The 16572-nt window shown below is 43.0% G+C and overlaps 1 protein-coding gene across 1 annotated transcript in view; it reads left to right on the top strand.

Annotated features, from left to right (window-relative positions):
• The window catches only part of PTCHD4 (patched domain containing 4), an 87929-nt gene extending 74048 nt beyond the window's left edge, over positions 1-13881 (top strand). Inside the window, exon 3 of the mRNA XM_019538094.1 lies at positions 9808-13881. Within this exon, the coding sequence (XP_019393639.1) occupies positions 9808-11441 (1634 nt within the window). The 3' untranslated portion in view covers positions 11442-13881. The remainder of the gene's footprint in view (positions 1-9807) is intronic.
• Positions 13882-16572: the final 2691 nt, after the last annotated feature.

The following is a 16572-nucleotide window of genomic DNA, read 5'->3' on the forward strand; positions in this document are numbered from 1 at the left end:
CCTGCACTTGTCAGTATTGAAACGCATCCTGTTTTTGTTAGTTGGCTAAATCCTTCATTACAGTTTTTCAGTCCTTGCCAATATGAACATATCTAACTTATCTTAACATCCTTCAACATGGTCTTTCTCTGTTTTGGCCTGAATTTGTATCCTGCCATTCAAATTGATTGCGTTAAATACCTGGTCACAATTAACCTATTTTCCATGAAGACTGAAGGAAAATAGGTGTTGAATACTTCAACCTTTTACCTCACCCCAGTTCCTTGCTGTTCCATTAAATAACAAGCCTATGCTTTCCTTTGTCTGCCTCTCACTTCTAAAGTAGTTGCAGCTGCTGCTAGCCTAGCTGAAGCAAGACTTTTTCAGTCTGTTCGAATCATGTTAGAAGTAGGCAGACCTGGCAGTCCTGCCATAGCATGAGGACCCAGGGAACCCCTGAGGCTATTCAGTGAAATTAATATATCTGTCAATTTCATCTCTGCTGTTAATGGTGAAACTGACAAGAACGTCAATTTCACTGAGCAGCTGTGAGTGTGCAGGGAGCTTCTGGTTTGCTGGAAATTTAGAACAAAAAATTGATTTGGGGTCTGATTTAAAAAACATTAAAACAGAAAAAGCCCCCGGAGAATCAAAAGTCCTACTTCATGGCCAAGTCTAGAGAGGAAAGTAGAACTGATCTCACAAAAAGGCATTACTTTATCTCCCTGCTGTTGCAGGGCTCTGTTGTTGGTAAGGTGCTGACCAGTTCAGCTCTATCAGGAAGGCATTCAGGTCAAACAAACTGTCACTTATAAGTGTATGATTATCTGTTTTGGTCAAGCTACATCTGGGTCAAGGCCTAGAAGAAGAAGGGCATCCACAGATGAGTTCTCGATATTCTATGTGAGGTGGGGACTGGGCAGGAAGAAGGGGAATGATGGCTTATGTTACTTGTGTAAGATATTTTTACTGAGAACCAAGCCTTCTCGCTTTTCCTTATGAATTCGGAACCCCCCGCCCCCATTTTCATAAAATCCTTCAATCAATCGTGTAAAATAAAAGATGGTTACATTTTTAATAGTGGGAGCAGAATGAACCTGGTTTTTTAGGGGGAAGAAATAAAGAATGATTGGAAAAACCTGGGGCTGCATTAATAATGTATGGAAAATAGTTTGAGTAAGATTTGGGGGCTGATTTATGCTGCTGATGGAAAAAAAGACCATTTCATCTCAGTTTCACACAAAGGCACATTCTGAGTCATTATAAAGCAACAGTTTTAACTCCAAAGTAAAAGGATTTCGCTCTACTCCTTGCTTGGATCCCGTCTGCATAGTTCCCTCCTGGCTGTGCTTTATGCCCTGATGAGAAGTAGAGCTTTGTTTAGCCAGCTTGCAAAGCAGAGCTGCTGCTCCAGTTCAGCCGTGAGAAAGCAGCGTCTGGGAGACTGCATATGCGGCACATTACTAACATTAGGCTTAGGTATAACAGTCAACATCCTGTTCAAATGCTGCTTTGGCATTCTGTTTCTTTGCAGATTAAATGGCAAAACACTGGTTTGCTTAAAACTAGAAAGCCCACAGATAAGCCTTTTCAACCACCTGAACTGCCTATGGGAAGTGTGATCAGGTTTATGTCGTGGGGAGAGTGTAAGGCTAATTCCTGGATTGCGCTGGTAATCCACTGCTGCTACATAGTGCGATTAGTCCACCTGTCGCCATGTGTTGTCCCAGGCTCTCCAAAGGGCACAATTCTACACCTCTTCAAAAGAGGATATTTGGAAAGGCAAGTTTTGTAGAAGAAGAAGAAGAATAGTACTTATCATTGCTCATTTTCAAACACATCTGCAAAGTTCAACAAATTCTTACATATTTAAGGCACAGTGAAACCTGGGTTCTTCGTGCAGTTAGATTCCTTGGTCCCCATGTGAGGATGTGGGCTTGTGAAGCAACTGGAGGGGATACGTAGCCACAGCAAACAACTGTGGAGGACACCTCCGAGGTGCTTCAGTTGTTTGCTGTGACTATTTCAAAGGGTACCATTTCTGCCATGAGCTACATGGGACCACTGATGCATTTCAGGTGAATGGAGTGCTGTCATTTATCTTCTTATCCTCTGTATTCTTATTGCCAGAAGGCAGTGTGTCTATACATTCATTTTAGTTACATTGTAGCATTGATTGATTAATACACATGAATTAATCCAACCGTTAATGCATAAATGTGTTTCAGGACTTGAACATTGCTTCTTAGTCATGTTTCTCAGGGCCTGGCAGAACTGCATCCACAGATGAGAACTTGATATTCTATGTGAGGTGGGGGCTGGGCAGGAAGAAGGGGAAGGATGGCTTATGTTACGTGTGTAAGATATTTTTATTGCGAACCAAGCTTCCTCACATTTCTTTAGGAATTCAGAGACTACCCCCCACCCCATTTTCGTAAAATCCTTCAGTCAAGCATGTAAAATAAAAAATGGGTAAAAATTGAACACACCTCCCCATAAACTTACAACTACTGTCTACACTAAAATTTACAATCAGGGGAGGTTAAAAATAGCCCGGAAATTGAAGCATAAGCAGATTTCTCTTTTTTTTGGCTGGGAGGGACAGACAAAACAGGATGGAGGGATTTGGGGCAATTTTGACTTTGTTCTCCAGTTCAGAACAGGAGGCTGAAGAACTGAGAAGCCATCAGATTGTGAGCCAGACCTTTCTGAGCCACGGTTAGCAATATTTTTAAAAGACTGGAGGCACTCCTTCCATCACATTTCTAAATTTAGCAGCACCTCATTTCAAAAATGAACTTCAAGTGTATTTTGACTGCTGAAAAAGAATAGACCAAGTCTTTTGTTGCAAAGAACTCAGAAAGACCACAACAGGTCAGACTCTTTGGATTCCTATTTGAAATCTCTGGGTGCATGCAGACGTGTGGATGTTTGGTTCCCTGGGGACAACTAGCAGCAGCGCACCTTATGCCGCAGCTACTTGTCCCTGGGGAATGACCGTGCTTTGACATGCTGCAAATTAGGGGCAGTAGGGGAGGCTGGGGCCAGCACTGTGCTGACCCCAGTAGCCTTCCCTGGGGTTCTGGGGGCCTCCCGGGGCTGCAACCACGGTGGTCCTGCCAGAGTCTGGCCAGCAGTCGCAGCGTGGCGCTGGGCGGTCCAGCTCTGCTTTTCAGCAGCGCATGCTGCCCAAGTGTGCACTACCCTGTTTTTTTTTCCCATGGCTTTTTTTGACCTCTGGATATCCAGGCAGGGACATTTCCATTAGAAACCTACAATTGCTTGTGCAATGCTACACCTAGAGAGGGCAATGGAAGAGATACTAGGTTACTGGTGGACACTAGTTAGTGACTCAAAGTATTTCCAAAATGTACCCAGAGACTGTGATGGAGGATAAGAATTTGAATATAAGTTGTGTGTTGCAAAGGGTTTGTCTTCAAAGGCTCCACGCTGCTCTTGAAACTGCTGCTAAAAACTAAGCCCCGTTCATTTGCTTCCACTCCACATGTGTCACTATAAAAAGCCAGCGTCCGCTCTTGTGAGGTGTTGCAAGGTTGTTATCTGGTTAAAGCTGAGCAAGCAACTACACATTTCATCAAAGCATCAGCATTGTTAATGATACTGGGGAGAACAATGGACAGATAGGGAGGATGTGTGATAAGAAGAGGTGGTGATAAGAAAGGCATGCAGGTATGGGTGTGCTTATCACATAAGGTTTTAGGAAAATGCCCAATAGTAAGAAATCAGTTACATAAAGTAGCCGGTAGCAGTAAGAGCAGTAGTGAAAATAATGAATATTCAGGAAACAAAAGTAATAAAACAGTTTGGGAACAAAGGGTCATTGAACTAAAAGGACTAAAGAGATACTGGACAACTGAACTACCCTGAATGTCTCAGCGAGACCCTGAACTTTATGATCAACAGGATAGGGAGCAAGACCTTCTTGCAAGATAACTAGTTCTTAGCCTATAAGTGTGGGCTGTCTGCTGAAAAAACCTACATTACTGGAGCAGAAATTCCTGTCTCTCATTCTCTCTCTCAATGCTCTGGTTCCCCTGTCCAAAGATTTGGGGTAAAACATGCTTCAGACATGCCAATACTGTGGGAAAGATGTTCTGGGGGATCCTCCCACCACTATGCCCACAATCTCCGAAGATAGTTGTGGTACCGCTGAAATGGTCTTATCTCTGCAGTTCCCGGTTTGGAGTTTAAGGAGCTGAAGCAGGTAGGCAGAGCTAAGTTTTCAGTGGCACCTTCAAGAGTAGCAAGGAGCCAGTGAAACTATAGTCACTAAAAAGTGCTTGGGGAAAAAAAAGGCTAGCATTCATTCATCAAACAAAAAATAAAAAATAAATTGCATCGATAGTGAGACAGAAATACACAAGAGATGCTTCAGGTAGACAGCGATGTGCTGGAAAACATCCCTTTGCAAACAGCCAAGAACAAGAAGGAAGAGACAGAGAAAGGGAAGCTGCTGGCTCAGCAGAAGAAGGGAAATAAATACAGAGGGGACTTGATTCTGACTGCACTCACAAACCCTGCTGCTCTGTTCCTGGAAGGGGGTGGTAGATGTACACTAGTAAGAGCAGGATTTGGCTTTTAGCCCACAGAGAAGTCTAGAGCGGGCGAGAAGGTAATTTTTCAAGCTGAACTGGATCCTTGATCAATCAGGAGGCAGCAGAGTAAGCCCAGGGAAGACGTGACATTTTGATACTTCAAAACCAGAAAAATAGGGGGTGTGTTCAGTGCAAAAAGTTCTCAGCAATAAAGCACACTGAACAAAGGGCCAATTTATGACCTACTATGCGAGGGAGAGATGAGGGAGAAGAAGGCTTTTCTAATCCCCAGTACCAGTGCTATGCAGAAAGCCATTGCAATCTGGGTACCTAGGTTGCCTGAATGCAGAGGGGGCTACTAACATGGTCAGCAGCCATGTTCGGATCAGACTGCGGGGCAAGTTCATGGCAAAAGCCCGCTTCTTCCTTGCACTTTGACCTGGCTCATCTTGAAGTCATCAAGGCACCCAGGGTGACTTGAGACTCAAGATTACAGCAGAGCCCTGTTTGCACCATGAAGATTTGGTAGCCAGTATACTTCTACAGCATTCAAGATTTACATACCTCTGGGGGTACCAAATTACCGTGTACACCAATAAAACAGGTCGTGTACATCGAACTCGACAGTTTATGTTATAATTTTCACTTCCCCAAGAGGCTTTTGGCAGCACAAGTAGCTATGGATAAGAACCATTTCAACCAAAAAACAAACTCAATGGGCATTCTGCACACAGTGGGCATGTCTACACGAGACGTTTGCTGTTGCGTAGACTAATTAACTCCGCAGTAAACATTGCGCATCTACTCATGTTCCTATTAGGCTGGAGTAAACTAATTAACTCTGCAGCAGGGTAGGACTTGCAAATACAAGTCCTCCCCTGCTGCAGGGTTTTTTTCATGTGCAGCAGTGCACATGTAGACGCTACCCTGGCTAGGTGGGGCACAAAGGTGCTTCAGTGCAGGGGCTGCCAGCTGGGTAGCTCTGCATTGGAGCAAACTCATGCCCCTGCCAGCCCCTCTGCAGCATGATGAGTGGGGAGGGAGCAGGCCCACGCTGGCAAGCTAAACCCGTAGGACTCTCTGCCAGCTAGGGCTGCTCCAACCTGGCTCATTGTGCTGCAGTCCCGGGCACCCATTCAAACAGCACTCACAGGAGCTTTGCATTAACTGCCTGTGGAGACATGCCCAGTATTCCTCACCTTGTTATTTGCTGGTCTGCTGTCATCCTACACCTGATAACTTAGATTTCCTGTCTTTCTGTATATAAATCCTTCACTATGCACAGTGAAAATCTAGATGGAGATGGAGATATGGAAGTCTTAAAAATCTAATTCTACGTGTCTCCAGTTGCCACTTTTCTTTTTAGCTAAAGGTGTGTCTACTTCCAAGGTACAGGGTCCTTTTTGAGATTGATTCAAAGCCTAATGTATCAATGGGAGGTTTTAAATTGACGTCAGTGGACCTTAAATCAGGGCCTTGAGAACTCAGATATAAAAGCTGACATAGTTTTGAACAGTGGGGGTCAACCTTTTTGGCAAGCATACCACCAATTAGTTCCACACCCGGCCCGAGTACTACTTCAATCCCTTTCCTTTACCCAATCTGCTGTTTAGCTTTCTGCTTCCTGCCCTATGTGCCCTGCCTTATCTGTTGTTCATCTGCTCTCTGACCTATCTGCCGCTCTGCCACCTCTCATCTCCCATCTGCTGTGCGCCACACACATGCTCCTACATGCCACCTGTGCCACCTATGCTGTGCGTTGGCCACCCTGGTTTACAACATGCCATCTCAAACTAGGCATTGACCTTCCGGGGAAATCATATCAAGGTTACACATTCCTATACAGCTTGTTGTAAACGTGGTTCAAAATATTTGTGAGCACAAAAAAGAATCAGGGTAAGGAGAAAGTTGAGAGCCACGGATTTAACTGCTGATAGCCACCTGAGCTGGCTCAACATTTTTTTAAATCAAAACTTTTTTCCTAACTAAAAACTGGTTTTTCACCCAAAATGAAAATTTTCTTTGATTAGTGATGCACAGTAGCGTTATGATGTTGTGTGATCATGTGCATGAGATCACAACATGATTCATTGTTTCAGGCTTTCTGTGGGCTCAAGGGCCCCCGGCAGACCTGCAAGTAAAGGTGGGATGGGTTCGGATGTGAGATCCCCACAATGGTTCTTTGGGCCATGCCACACCTGCATGACACAAGGTGTTATGGTGGGCTCTAGCATCAAGTCCCATCATGCCTTGTTGCTGGTGCAAGAGGCACCAATCATGATCATAATCCCGTGTTCCCCGGACACCAGCAAGTAGCAAGCTCCCACAGCTAGGACTGCCATCATGACAGGGCTGGGAGCTGCCCACTAATCCAGGCTCCCAGCCATAGGGCTCACCATATGCTTCCATGGCTGGGAACTCTGTCAGCTGATCTCAGCTCCCAACCACAGGACCACATGGTGTGCCCCTAGGCCTGGGAATCAGGATCAGCTGACAGAGTTCCCAGCTGTACCCTCACAGCTGGAGGCCCCAGCCAGGCACCAGTTCAATTAATGGTGTGATAGGAACCAACCAAAAAGTTATTACACATGTCTTGTGTAATAATGTCGTGCCTTACTCCTTGTTTTATCACACCATTATTTGCTTTAATGTGTGGCTGGGTAACAACTTCAGATGTGATGAACTGGTTGATCATGTCTTAAGTGTAAAGTGTGCCAGGGCCATGGAGACAATTCAGCCCAGATCCTATTCTATTCATTTTATTATGGGTTCTTATACTGCCCTCATAACTGAAGCATCTAAGTGCGTTTCAATAATGCATTAAGCAACATGACTGAAGTCTGTCATATGTGATTTGTTCTTTCTTTCTTCCACTCCCTGGAGAAAGAGTTGTGCATAAAGTGAAGCATTGTCTTTTGGAAAGGCTTTGGGCTCAGTTTTCCTGTTAGTTGTGTATCTGTTATTGTGAAAGGAGGCAAGTTGAAGAAGTGCACCTTGCCTCTCTAGTGGAAGATGCTGAGGTTGGTCCTCAGAGCAGGTGGGAAATTTGTGCCACAGTCTTGGACTGGTACATTTAGCTTGTGTCTGTAAGGTTTTTATTCACCACCAGCATTGCTATGGATGCATGACAAGGTGCGGTTGACCCTCCTGACTGCATCCCCACACTGCCGGCCCATGTTCATCTTGTCATCAGTGACGACTCCAAGACCCTTTTCCGCCTCTGTACTGACAAGAGGGGAGTTCCCCAGCCTGTAGGGATGGTGCCGGTTGTTCCTCCCCAGGTGCAGCACCTTTTACTTGTCAGTGTTGAATCCCATCCTATTCTCATCTGCCCACCCCTGTAACCTGTCTAGGTCTGATTGTAGCCTAATGCTTCGTTCTAGCATGCCCACATCCCCCTCCCCGCATCTTAGTGTCATCAGCCAATTTGAACAGGGTGGTTTTTACCCCCTTGTCCAAGTCACTGATGAAGATGTTGAACAGTACGGGCCCAAGGACCGAGCCCTGGGGGACCCCACTGCCCACATCCCTCCAGGTCAAAAATGACCCATGCACCACCACTCTCTGGGTCAAACTTATATAAATAGTTTATATAGTTTATATAGTTTATATTTCATACTTTGTGTGTGTGTGTGTGTGCTGGCATCACCTCCACCCAGTAGCTCATGCATCCCACTCCCTCCCCCACCTCTGTTCTGTTTGGGGTGGACCCTGTATTGCCCAACCGGACAAAGCCCAGGGATGCCCATGCCACCATGAGTGGTAGGGTGAGCATGCCTCCATCTGCTGGCTGATTGCAGCTGACTACTTCCTGGTATATGACAGGGCAGCAGGGGGAGGCATGTGCGTCACAGCCAATCAGGAATGGCGTAGTCCCTTGGCTGCATATAGCATCCCTCTGCAGGTTCTGGCATGCTGGCTGGTGTGTGGGAGTGTCCTTCACCATCTGGCTTCAGCCAGTCCAGGCAACCTGCCTCCCAACACCGAAGGGTGAACACAAGTTCATTTGCTCTCTATCCAATCTACACAGCTTCAAGAAACCCATGTAGATTGGGTTGATTCTGCCTTGGGCTTCTTAATGTCTGTACCTAGCCTAAGAGATTGAGATGAAGTGGTAGCCAAGGAGAAAATGTAAGTTTTCATGGCAACTAATATGGAAGAATGTTGTACTTTTTATCATTATGTCAACTTCCATATAGCATAAAGGCTCGAGCATTACACTCTAAAAGGCCCTCTTTCACACGAGAATCTGAAACCGTTACACAAATGAATTTGTGAACTTGCATATTCTCAGCAACGTTAATATTTCTTCTCCTCGTGTAGCACTAAGGGCCAGATTGTCCCATCCTAACTCACACTGTGCATCTACATGACATGTTTATGGTGGAGCTGCTTAATTAGCTCTGCTCTGCAGTAAAGTCTCAGTGCATACATGTGCAGCCTTATTAGGCCGCAGTAAACTAATAAGTGCCATCATAGGTTAGTACTTGTAAACAGAAGTACTATCCTACAGCACCATTATTTAGTGTGCTGCCACACAAGTGTAGATGCTGATGGGGCTGGCTGGGGCACAAGGATGCTTCAGCGTGGGAGCTGCCTATCAGCTAGCCCCACACTGGAGAATGCTTATGCCCCAGCCAGCCCCTCCACAGCATGTTCAGCTGGGACAGAGCAGCCCAGGGCTGGCAGGCTGACCCCAGGGCCCCCTGCCAGCAAGGACTGCTCCAACCCAGCTCAATGTACTGTGTCCCTGGGCATACGTGTAAACACTGTACCTGGGAAGCAATAAACTCTGGTACACACTATGCCGGGGTTTATTGCGTCACACTAATATCACATGTAACATGCCCACTGTGTACTTCCTTATCCTTCAAGCATCCCCATTTGTTTGCCAAGGGTGGCAAAATTTTTCCTCGAGGTTATAGTTGGATATGGCAGTTAGGAATCTCAAAGTCAGTTCAAACTCATGCACTTACAAGTTAGACCCCTAAACCCATATTTGAATAGCTCATTTTGACCAAATTCAGCACCCTTTCAAGTCAATTGTGGTCTCTGCAAAGGTCAATGGATCTGTTTACGCACCAATTCTGAGTATCAGGCAGCTTGCTCAGATACACAAATCTGAAAACATTGCATTCAATTAATTATTAAAACATAAAACCCCAATAAAACAAAAGATGTTCAGTAAAATGTAGAGACAAAAGTTAAAATTAACATGGCAGCATGAAAAGTAGGACCCCCTGTTTATACCTGTTTTTTGTTGTTATTTTAGGTCATGGAACCAAAGGCGTGTTTGAGCTACTTTCAGGATGGCGCAGAACCAGAGAGAATCTGCCATTTAAGGATAGGGTAGCAGATGCCTACTCAGATGTCATGGTCTCCTATACAATGACAAGCTCCTTGTACTTCATAGCCTTTGGAATGGGTGCCAGCCCCTTCACCAATATCGAGGCTGTGAAAATTTTCTGCCAGAACATGTGTGTCTCCATCCTATTGAACTACTTCTATATTTTCTCCTTCTTTGGCTCCTGCCTAGTTTTTGCTGGACAGCTGGAGCAGAACCGCTACCACAGCATCTTCTGCTGTAAAATCCCTTCAGCAGAATACCTGGACCGGAAACCCGTGTGGTTCCAAACCATGATGAGCGATGGCCATCAACATACCTCTCATCATGAAACCAACCCGTACCAGCATCACTTCATCCAGCACTTTCTACGAGAACATTACAATGAGTGGATTACTAACATCTACGTCAAGCCATTTGTAGTGATACTGTACCTCATTTATGCCTCTTTCTCCTTTATGGGGTGCTTGCAGATCAGTGATGGGGCCAATATTATCAACCTCCTTGCCAGTGATTCTCCAAGCGTCTCTTATGCCCTCATCCAGCAAAAGTATTTTAGCAACTACAGCCCAGTGATAGGATTCTACATCTATGAGCCTCTTGAATACTGGAATGGCACTGTACAAGAAGACTTAAAAACACTGAGCCATGGGTTCAATACAGTGTCCTGGATGGAACAGTACTATCAATACCTGCGAGTTAGCAACATCAGTGCCACTAACAAAAGTGACTTTATCAGCATCCTCCAGAGTTCCTTTTTAAAAAAACCGGAATTCCAGCACTTCAAAAATGACATAATTTTCTCCAAGACTGGAGATGAGAACAATATTATTGCTTCTCGCATGTACCTGGTGGCCAGGACTAGTGAAAACACACAAAGAGAGGTGGTGGAATTGTTGGAGAAGTTAAGACCGCTCTCTCTAATCCAGAGCATCAAGTTCATTGTGTTCAATCCTACTTTTGTTTTCATGGACCACTATGGTTTATCAGTAACTATGCCCATCCTGATTTCTGGCTTTGGCATCCTGCTGATGTTAATACTGACCTTTTTCCTGGTTATTCATCCTCTGGGAAACTTCTGGTTAATTCTCAGTGTCACCTCAATAGAGCTGGGTGTCCTAGGTTTGATGACTTTATGGAATGTAGACATGGATTGCATTTCTATACTGTGCCTTATCTACACTTTGAATTTTGCCATAGATCACTGTGCACCCCTGCTTTATACATTTGTATTAGCAACCGAGCACACCCGAACTCAGTGTATAAAAAACTCCCTCCAAGAACATGGGACAGCCATTTTGCAAAATATTACTTCTTTTCTTATTGGGTTGGTCCCCCTTCTCTTTGTGCCTTCAAACTTGACCTTCACACTGTTCAAATGCTTGCTGCTCACTGGCAGTTGCACACTTCTGCACTGTTTTGTTATTCTCCCCGTCTTTCTAACCTTTTTCCCACCCTCCAAAAAGCACCACAAGAAAAAGAAACGGGCTAAAAGGAAGGAGCGGGAAGAAATCGAATGCATAGAAATTCAGGAGAATCCTGATCATGTAACCGCAGTCTGAAAGGCTTAGAAAAAATAATATATTATCTTTTTAAAAAAGTGTTGCACAGAGATGCAGGGAAAATAGAGCAAAGATCTCAGCTGCTTGCGCTGGCCAGGTGTAACAAGAAAAAGGAAGATCACGGAGAGGTGTTCATGACACGTCAAGGTGCAAACTCTTTTTTTTTTAACAAAAATAACAAAAGTGGAAATAATTTTAAAAGTTTTCTTTGAATCCTCAACCTCTGCTAAGCAAGAATTTATTGGCTATTAAGCATTCTTGAATCTCCAACTCTGGTTCAAATTGATTAAGCTGGCCCATATAGGACTGAAAGTTGGGGGTGAGGGGAAAGAGCTACCAAGAATAAAATGATATAAGCTCCGAGAGTTTGATAACGTTGCTTAGAAAAAAAGCAACAAGCATTTCCAATGAGAAAAGAAAAAAGGGAACATAAAAAAAAAAAAATCCATGGTATTTTTTTTCCAGATTTCTTTTCCTGAACAAGGTGGTTGAAGTTAAACCTATGCATTTGGGAAGTAGATATTTAAACCAGTCCAAGCCAAAGTACTTCCCAACACAAACATACTATGTATATCTCTGTACCACAATTAAAATGTTATCATTAGTTAAGATGGTAAATCTATGCTGCTATGTGACACAGATACTGGATATATGGGAAAGGAAATGATTGTAGGCCAATTGGAAACACAAAACTTGGTTTTGTTAAAACTGAATTGGACCTTTTTCCCAATATGGTGATTGTGAACCTTACAACTGATGATTACCATAAATACATTTTGATATCTGTGAATTCTGGAATTCCCCTTGAATTAATGTATCTTGTTAAATTAACCCAGGCCATTATTACTGCAATAGGAACTGCAGGTAGTGCAGAGTTATACTCTAGATTCTGAAGTTCTCAGTGTTAACAGTGAATACTGAATATCAACTAAGCAGGTGTTTTAAAAATAATGATGGAATTACATATTACCAACATAGCAATGTGACCGTGCTGTAGATGAACCAGTTCTGGAACACACACAGTATATGCGTTACCTATTTGGTTCAAGATGCAGAGGTACTTATTTGCTGGTACGTATAATAAACTACCAAATGTGGGGTTTGCACCTCTTTTATCCAAAAAAGGTCAGTAGAATCTACCTTTTGCCATCTGTGAAAAAGAATATTTTAAAGTTTGTGTGGAGTTAAACATGCCCCAAACTATAAGGAGCCAGATCGGTCCTTGGGGGGGAATGTTTACCATTGCTAAATATTTGGGTGTTACTGTCTGCACCATAAAGCTTTGTTATGGCTGTTGAAATTTAATAGAAGTATGCAGTAAATCTGCAGTTACTGCATGACACTAGAACTATGCTGTAAAGTATTATGAAATAACATTCCCAGCTTTGTAAACTATACAGCTTAGAAACGCAACAGAAGGAATGAAAAGAGACCTAGCCAGTTTTTACATTAAGCACTTGGGGCTACATTCCGCCCTCGATTTTGCCACGTACATCTCCCATTTCAAACAGTTCTTTAAAAGGGCTTGCTTTATAAACTCTTGAATACAGTCTAGCCTCACATCAACGAACAATGTCTTCCTGAATATATGGTATCCGTGGGGGGAACTGTATGCAGATATCATAGTGGGAAATGTTTGTTATGTCTACTTTGTACAGCTTGTGGGTTCCTTTTAAAAGATGTTAGACTTGTTTATGTCCAGAACCGTGATATCCTTGCATATATTTGTATTTGTGGCTGACTAACGCTAGATCTTAGCTTCTGATCTGAGAGACTGTTACTACTGGGTGTGTGCTCACGTTTTCTACTAGAATACTCTCTGCAAATAGCTTACTCTTGGTTCCATTATGTCTCTTTCCCCTCTTGCACTGATTTGTAGTGGTTGGGAGCCAGGGATTTTTGACTTACCCTGTAAAAGCCTTCTGCTTCCTCGTTCTAGAGTTCATTGATGATTTCCTTTGCTAGGCAATGCAATTTCCCCCTTCTCACTCTATTCTTCCATGGTTACCTCTACCATTTGATAACTGTTGGCTCAACCTTTGGATTTTGTATGTAGGTGAAACACCTGTGAAATCAATCAGAGTTTTTGCTTGAAACAGGACTTTGGGAATGGTGAGCCTTTATAGGAAAAATAGAGATGGACCAAAACTGCAAGGTATGAATCGAGATCCAAAGTTCAGAAACTTCTAGATCCAGGTTTTGGTTGGCCCAAATTATACAGGGGCAAACACTGAGATCTGAATATAACTGTACTAGTATTCAGGGCTGGAAATGTTCTGATTTAGGGTCCTGATTTGGACCCATGTGTAATTGCAAGGCATTATTGACTTTGGTTTGAATCTTTAAGATGTTGTGTAGTTGCCACCCCTTTCAGGAAATGTACCAGTGAACGACAGCCTCCTCTTACATTTCTCTTCAGTGATCCATATAAATTTGAACCCTTGAGGCGCAATTATGAAGCATGGGAACATTTCTAGATGTTCCCTCCCCCAGAAAACTGTGTGTTGTTCCCTTCGAAAGCTGCTAATGTTGATCTTTGCCACCAAGAGTGATGTCTTAACGATCCCTTCCTATTTACATAAGCATTGATTGTATTGCAGTGAGTAATGTTTTCCTTTGTCATAATATTTCTAGGTATCATATGGAAAGGAAAAGAAAACACTGGGAATTTGTCTCCCAGGCACTTAAGCTTAGCGACTCTTGTGTAACTAAAATCCATTTTTGGCTTTTAATGCATTCTTGTTTTCATGCAGAACTGTCTCCTTAAGAGTTTGTACTGCTACCCTGTAAGGGAGAATGATGAGCTAAAAAATGAAAAGACCCTATGGTCTTAGCATTGTAGAAAAATGGGGCTCAAAGGGACCTTATGACTTCATTTACTCCTACCCCCTACACAAGGCAGGATCCTTCCTGTCTAAACCAAATCACTCGTGGGTTCTGCAAGTGTAGCAGAAAAAACCCATAAAGGCTCTTATGAATGCCATTTTATTACTCTTGCTTATCAGTAGTTTTCCAGAACAGCTGGAAAGGCCATTGTGACTTTCTTTCCTGAACAGAACCTGGTATCTGGGGACTCATGAAATATTTAAGCTTCAATCTAGGAGAGATTTTCTATTGCAGAATTCAGTTTAGGTTGAAATCATTTGCAATTATTTTTTTACTTACATGTCTTGGTTTGTTTTAATCATATAAATATGGTCAGCCAACTTCTGCCTGCATCTGCCTGCATGCGGCTCCCATTCGACTCAGCCAGAGCTTCACGTATACATATGAGGACAAGATATAGCCCAGTCAAAGCGATGAGATCCTCGCTGATGTGTTGCATTATGGATCCTCATCTCATACTTGTTCTTCCAATTACCAAGCGTGTCCCTGGACATGGAATGTAATACTTTTTTTTTTTAATGGATCACCATCTTTTAAGCTATACCTATAAGCCAGCAAAAACTCTGTCTCTTTTCCTACTACATTTGATTTCATTCTCTCAAAACATGTGGGCTCAGGGCATCACTGGTTTAACTCTAACCAAGTCAGTGGAGTTACAACTAGGGATACACCTGGCATTGCATGCTTATCATATAATGAGAAGTGAAATCATGAAAAATAAACTTCTTACACTGTTGATATGTTTGTCAAACAATATATATGCATATATATAGATATAGATATAGCCATTATTGCATGCTGCAATTCAAGAGGTTGTGATGAAGACATTTTTCCTGCTCATTTTGTAATAAGCCATTGCACTTTCCTATACTGGACAATTTAAATCTCTTTTCTTTTTTGTTAGAAGTAGGGTATGACCTCCAGGGTCCATAATTAGCTGTTCCTAAATTATTACTTACTAGAGTAACATATTTTTCTAAGGTCAAAATAGATACAAATGCATGGCACTTTGCATGCATAAGTGTATTACTACTGCACTAATTGTAGAGATGCTATTTTCAGGGTTATTGTTCTTAGCTTTTTATTCCAAACTGTTTATCTTTAGGAAATTACCTGCCAACATTAACCTTTATTTGGGTTTATATGCACATCTTATTTTTCAAATTTTCTCCAGTGGGGAAAATATAGGACTATATATTCTAATAAATAGTTATATCATTTGATCTGCTCTTTTTGCAAAAGACTCTCAGGGCTATGTTCTTAGTTTAGTTACAGTGGCTAAACCAGCGCGACTGAGGCATAATTCCATTTAATTCAGCAGTTATGTCACATTTAACTATGTTGATGTTAATTGTCTTTCAGGAAGTACCACACAAAACTTGTTTGATTAATGCCCTAATCATTCTAAATGATTCAGTGTGGTACCATTCTGGGGTGATGGGTTTTCTCTTTGCTTGTTTTAGGTAATACCCATCCCAAATGAAGTAACAGGCTTGGTGCCCATCGCTCCATTTGCTGTGCCAGGGTTACTAGGACTAAGCAAGGTTAAGAGACTAAGGGTTACTAGGACTAAGGGTTACTAGGACTAAGCAAAGTTACTAGGACTAAACAGTGAGACGAGAAAAGCGCTGCAATGATGGAGAAAGTCAAGACACCCCAAAGAGATGGTGCAATATATTCTTCCTACACGTATCCTCAAATGAAATGCACGGAAAGAAAATTAAGGCTCTGATGAAGGCTGAGTAATTGAAAGGAAATTCACTGAGAATGTGAAGCATGTCCTGTGAAATATGGCCTAGATCCTGCAATGTCTTCATATAACAGGATTAAGGACAATCTAGTGTACACATCTTGATCCACACCACCTTAATAAAAGGGTTTGGGCAGAACTGCTAAGCAGAAGTTGGGAGACTAGATGCATCTCCTACTACACTCCCTGCTCATCCCAATCCCAAACACCCCCGTGGACAAAGGGATGTTGGAGAGCTAAGAAACACACCCTCCTTCACCCCTCGGGGGCTCTGTGTGGCCTCGCTTTCCTGGGCAGCAGGAGCACGCTCTGATGTTCCTGCTCCATATTGAGCCTCCTACTCTCTTGCCAAGCAGAGTGAGCACTGCTCCCTCCGTGAAGACGGGTGCTAATGGGTCACTGGAAGGCATGTGCCACACTGAGAAGACAGAGTGTATGTGTAGTAGCACTTGTATGCAGTAAATCCCCACCATGAGCAACAAAATCATAAAGTGA

Source organism: Crocodylus porosus, unplaced genomic scaffold, assembly GCF_001723895.1.
Source record: "Crocodylus porosus isolate Cpor-Errol unplaced genomic scaffold, CroPor_comp1, whole genome shotgun sequence".
NCBI classification, from domain to species: domain Eukaryota; kingdom Metazoa; phylum Chordata; order Crocodylia; family Crocodylidae; genus Crocodylus; species Crocodylus porosus.